Source organism: Papaver somniferum, chromosome 2, assembly GCF_003573695.1.
Source record: "Papaver somniferum cultivar HN1 chromosome 2, ASM357369v1, whole genome shotgun sequence".
Taxonomy (NCBI): Eukaryota; Viridiplantae; Streptophyta; class Magnoliopsida; order Ranunculales; family Papaveraceae; genus Papaver; species Papaver somniferum.
This window is the reverse complement of record NC_039359.1, coordinates 107519146-107524760: the sequence shown is the minus strand read 5'-3', so window position 1 is coordinate 107524760 and position 5615 is coordinate 107519146. Positions and strand designations below refer to the sequence as shown.

The window sequence follows — 5615 nt, the reverse complement described above, 5'->3', positions numbered from 1 at the left end:
GAGGCGTCACCTACCTTTCTCTCGTTCAGACGCCATTATTTCATTTCCAAGGATAGAGAAAACAAATCTCACTCACCTGAAACAGAAAGAAATCTAGAAAAAAACCCAAAAAATCAAGAAATCTTCCTGAAATCTGTTCCAAAACAAAGATCGAGATCAAAAACTATTCATTATTTGCTAACCCCTAAATCAGAGAAACAGATCGAAAAAGTTTCAGATTCAAAAACCAAAAAATATCAAAAGAAACAGTTTCAGATTCAGTTTCAGATTCAAAACCTAAATCGCCGTTGTTACTGATTCCTGTTGATGAAATACTCCGACGATTAATCACTAGGTAAGTTTTGATTTGAAGCTGTTAGTTTTGATTCCTGTTGTTACTGATTCGTGGGTCGAAAATTTCTGAACTAGGGTTTGTAATGAGATTACAACAAACATAACTCATTCTGACTGATAATTTTTACAGATCGGAGAAGGAGAACAATCGTTTGTGCATAAAATCCATGAAATAACTGATTAAATAGAAACAAAGGTAAGTCATGGATGTGATATAACTGATTGATTTAGTGGATTTCATTTCTGAGATGTTACTGTTTGAAAACCCTAGAAACTCTAAGTTGAATTGCAATCAACTAACTTGATTTTATTACTACATCAACTGCAGATTCAGAATCAAATTTCTTTTGGAATAAAAATGGTGAAAGGAAAAATGAATCCCCCTAGAAAAGATGATACAATTACAGGTACTAAGTTGTGAAAACTATTGTTGTCATGGTCTCATGTTTATTTCTCATATAATGCTTGTGAATATGTAATTACACAGACAAGGACATGTGTAACTATAAGTTACACACTCAAAATGTAACCACTGACTGTGTTGTGGTTTGTATATTGATTGTGTAACTTATAGTTACACATACCAAGTGAGCCTGTCACCACTGACTTGCCTAGGGATGTGTAACTAGTAGTTGCACATAAAAAATTGGTTGTGTTAGGATGTGTAACATAGAAAATTGGTTGTGTAAATTAAAGTTACTCATTAATATGCATGTGTAAGTTAAAGTTACACCTTGTAGAATGTCTAGGATTGAGTGTGTAACTTGTAGTTAAAATCTACTAACTGAAGAAATTTAAAAGTTTCTAATGTAAGTGATGCTTTTGAATGTATAACTACGCAAACAAGGGCCTGTGTAACTTTAAGTTACACATTCAAAATCTCACCACTATGTTGTGGTTTGTATATTGAGTGTGTAACTTGTAGTTACACATACAAATGAGCCTTGCAGAAGTGGCTGTGTAACTTGTAGTTACACATCTTAACTGTGAGTTACACATTCAAGATGTTACCAATGACTTGCAAAGTGGCTGTGTAACTGTAAGATACACATTGAAAATCTAATCACTGACTTGCCAATTGACTGTGTAACTACAAGTTACACATGCATAATAACATAACTGATTTGGCAATTGCCTAGATAACTAAAAGTTACACATGCAAAAATATAACCTATGACTGTATTGTGTTTGTAAATTATAGTTGGACATAAAAAAATGACCCCTTTAAACCTTCATATGCATGTAAGTTAAGGTTACACAACACAGAATAGAATGATTCAGTTTGTGTACTTGGCAAATACACATAGTTTGTAACATGATTTTCATTTTGTAGTTAAAAACGAGTGTATTTGATAAGTACACAACATACTGACTCATGCTATTTTTGTGTGTGATGTGTACAGGAAACCTAAGGCAGTCGTTGAATGCAGTAAAGGATTTAGTAAAGGTGATAAAGCCTATAGGACTGACTGATAGGGCTCATAGATATCTTAGGAGAGCTGCTTACGGAGAACTCGTAATGATGTATTACGATGACTATGATACAACTGTACCAACTACAACAAGACAGATAACTACCAACAAACACGGCGTCTTGAAGCTCTTGAACTGCTTTGACATGGATTGTGAGACACCATGTTCATTCAAGTTTGCTGATGATAAGATTATAGAGTCTACACCGGCAAAGCTGGCTGGTATATTTTGCATGCAGAGGATTGGAAGCAGAAAGGGTCAGAAGCTGTTAAAGTACTATTGTCCTAGTGATTTGACTGACAATGTTTTATACAGCAAATACTTCACCGATATCAAATCTACAAAGCATCAGACGACGGTGACTAAGACAAACATTTTAGAGAAGATAAAACAACTTATGGCAAAAAGGAGAAAAAGTGGGAAAAGAAAGAAAGTTGATGAAAAGGATCTAGTTTGCCTGATAGGTCTTTATCTTTGCTGTGTATTGTTTTTTGGCGACAAAAATGCCAATGGAGTGAACGCGAAATATCTTAGTATCGTTGAAACTTATGATACGGTGCTCAAGGTGTCGTGGCCTGATTTAATACACGAGCACTTGTTTGAAGAGATTCATACTAATCTTAGTTGTTTGTCAAATGTGAAGGCTTGTGTGCAATACCTACTGGTAAAAAGCTTGTGTGTAATTTCTATTCCAGCAGTTTTAGTGTTACGTGATGGATATTTTTGTTCAATCGACTAATTAAAATTTATATGTTGCAGTTATTGTTTGCTGAACACACGCCAGCAGGATTAATCCCGAAAGTTGAGAACCACGAGGAAGATATCCCGAGGGTTGGGAGATGGGATATATACCAGATTTCTGATTACATTTGGAAAACAGACATGACACAGTTTTCGGTAAGTGTTATATGTCAGTTGGTTTAGGTTTTGTAAATTTATGGTAATGTAATTTAGATAAAACTTTGATGTAATCAAAATTGTCATGTGTAGCTATAAGTTACACATTTAAATGTGCTTGTGTAATTTATAGTTACACATGCAAAAGATAACACAAGTGAATGCAACTATAGGTTATGTAACATATATATCCTGTTTGTATATATATGTGCTTATGTAACTATAGGTTACACATTTTATATGTATATCCACTTTACATTAGATATATGTGTAACCTTTAGTTACACATATCCACTTTACATTAGATATATCTAATGTGCTTATGTAACTATAGGTTACACATATAAAATGTGCTTATGTAACTTTAAGTTACACATACAACCGAAAAATGTATATTTAGAATGTTCAACTGTTTTTTGCAATCTCTTTTTAACCTCTCCATCTGTTAATTGCAGCCAACTCCTAGCTTTGTGGCTGAGTTTTCACAGCTTGAGAAGCAGCTGGGTATATCAACCGTGGTACCCAGCAAGGACGACCTGCAAAGTTGGCTGAAAGCGCAAACTATTGAGAATAGCCATCTGAAAGAGCAACTGCAAGAAAAGCAAGCAATGCTTAAAGCAGTGTATGCAATTGCAAGAGAAGGGATATCAGAAGGGGACCTTTCAGGAACAGCGGAATTCAAGGTTCACAAATTTAGTTGCCAAATTATGCAAGCAATGGGTATTGATCCTTACAAAGTGACCCAGGAAGAGTTTATGCAACATGAAGATGATGTACATGGAGGTACTGAGCATGGAGCTACTGAGCATGAAGAAGAAGAGTTACAATTAGTTGAGACAGAGCAACAAGGAGATGGAAGTACTGAGCAAGAGAAAGAGAAAGATGACGCGGAAACTTCCTTCCATGAAGAATGTAAGTAGTTGTTCATTTTTAATATGCTTCTTTAACTTGATAGAGGTACCCAATTAGTTGACACTAAGGTCTTTGAACCTTTTTAATTTCATATTTTACTTGTTCATTTTTAACTTGCTTGTTTAACTTGATTAGACTTAATAAATGTTGAGTAAACTGATCATATGGATGTGTAATCCCTAGTTACACATGCCACATGCATGTGTAACTTCTGGTTACACTAGTTAGATGCATGTGTAACTCCATGTTACACTAGGTATCCATGCCATATTCATGTGTAACATGAAGTTACACATATTAGTTATCCAAGCCAGTCGATTACACATGATATATTCTTCTTGAAATTTTATTAAAAAAATTTAACATCATCATCATCATCCTAATTCTCGTTTCAATACTTGTGCAGTTCCATGTATGAGCCTTGCAGCTGGAAATACGCCAACAATTCTGCAAGCTCAAACTGCTGCAGAGGGGCACAAAAGACCACTCAGGACATATAGTTCGAGTATGAAGAGTGTGACAACTTGCAAGACTCCACCAAAGAAAAGGCCTGTCGCAAAGCAAAAGCCCACTCCTACAAATAATGTTGATGAGGAGCAGAAGAAAGATGTTGAAGAGACACCTGTTACGGATGAGGCACAGAAGAAAGCTGCAGATGGTGGAGTTGTGGATGGGGCAGGTGATGATGTAGCTGCAAAAGCCGTAGGTGATGATGTTACTGCAAAAGTCAATGAGGATACACCTGCAACTGTTGGTGACGGTTTGGTTATGACTGCTCCAACTCAGCCAACTCCTGGAACTTTTGATGACAGTTCTGCTTCAACACAGTTTGAGGACTCCATGGTGATAACTGCTACAACACCGCAAACACAGCCTGACAATGCTCAGACCTACAGGTTGGTGCAACTAGGAGCTAACCCCGATGATATGACGAATGTTGAAGTGAGTGAAATGATAGATGAGATCGTCAGCAACATTAACAAAACTGAACATGGACCCGCAGTGACGGAGAATGCAGAACCTACCTCAACTGGTAACCACTCTTCCGTTCTATGTTTTGTTTGTAATGGAAGTGTAACTTCAAGTTACACATTGTAAAAGGCATGTGTAGCTTGAGGTTACATACAGTGTGTTTTGTTTGTAATGGAAGTGTAACTTCAAGTTACACATTGTAAAAGGCATGTGTAGCTTGAGGTTACATACAGTACATTATTATTTTGGCTTGTGTAACTTTAAGTTACATACATGTGCTAATTTTACTGAGATTCTGCCTATATTTGTTTGCGCAGCTACAACGCAGAAAAACGTTTTTAGCCTTGGATTAGAAAAAACTCCAAACCTGCAGGAGAGTTACTGAAGGAAGCTGCAAATGCAATAAGAGAAAGGCAACCATCATTCATACAACAACGTGTGATGAGGAATAGAAAAATCCCAACACAAGATCTGAAACAATATCAAAGAAATTCAAAGAGGATTAAGAAGACAGCTAATGAAGAAGAAATGGCCGCAGTTCCAGAAGTAGAAGATGAATGGCTGAGGTTGCTGAAGAAGATGATGGAACAATGAGAAATGATGTGAAAGGTTCAGAAGTTATCGAAAGGCTGGAAGGCGAGAAAAAGAATAAAGTGCTTGAATATTTCAATACTCATACGAAAACGTAAGTAGCTTGACTCCAAGTAGGCTTGATTCTGTATTGATTGTTGTATTTACTACTTGATTCTGTTATCTTGATTGATAATAGTTTACTTCTTTGTAATGCAGAGACATTACTTGGATGGAACGCAAAGAAGATGGTAGCAAGCTGTTTGATATATCTGGAGAACTAATGATACAGCTTACAAAGAAAGAATCCTTCTTGGAGTCAGAATTCATCGACTTCTACATTAGCAGATTGACGAAGATGAACTCTAACAGCAAGTATGACAAGGCGATATTCCTGTCGCCAAAATCATACGTAAGTACTTCGATATATTTAAAATCTTATTGCATTTATAATGTCT

General features: G+C 36.1%; 1 protein-coding gene across 2 annotated transcripts; it reads left to right on the top strand.

The window, feature by feature from the left end:
• Positions 1–300: 300 nt before the first annotated feature.
• Positions 301–4839, top strand: LOC113348725. Of its 2 annotated transcripts, XM_026592575.1 has the most exons (6): positions 301–334; positions 464–529; positions 662–740; positions 2566–2703; positions 3159–3615; positions 4022–4839. In XM_026592575.1, exons 3-6 carry the CDS (start codon positions 726–728, stop codon positions 4711–4713), a joined length of 1302 nt encoding a protein of 433 aa, XP_026448360.1. In that variant the 5' UTR covers positions 301–334; positions 464–529; positions 662–725; the 3' UTR covers positions 4714–4839. The 2 variants fall into 2 exon arrangements, with proteins under 2 accessions (XP_026448360.1, XP_026448359.1); XM_026592574.1 differs by lacking the exons at positions 301–334; positions 464–529; positions 662–740 and adding an exon at positions 1915–2470.
• Positions 4840–5615: the final 776 nt, after the last annotated feature.

Bases quoted from the DNA above. Each gene is read 5' to 3' on its own strand.
- LOC113348725 (XM_026592574.1), top strand. From the start codon at position 1,952: ATGGATTGTGAGACACCATGTTCATTCAAGTTTGCTGATGATAAGATT. The intron at 2,471-2,565 runs GTAAAAAGCTTG...TATATGTTGCAG, and splicing joins CTTGTGTGCAATACCTACTG to TTATTGTTTGCTGAACACAC. The intron at 2,704-3,158 runs GTAAGTGTTATA...TGTTAATTGCAG, and splicing joins CAGACATGACACAGTTTTCG to CCAACTCCTAGCTTTGTGGC.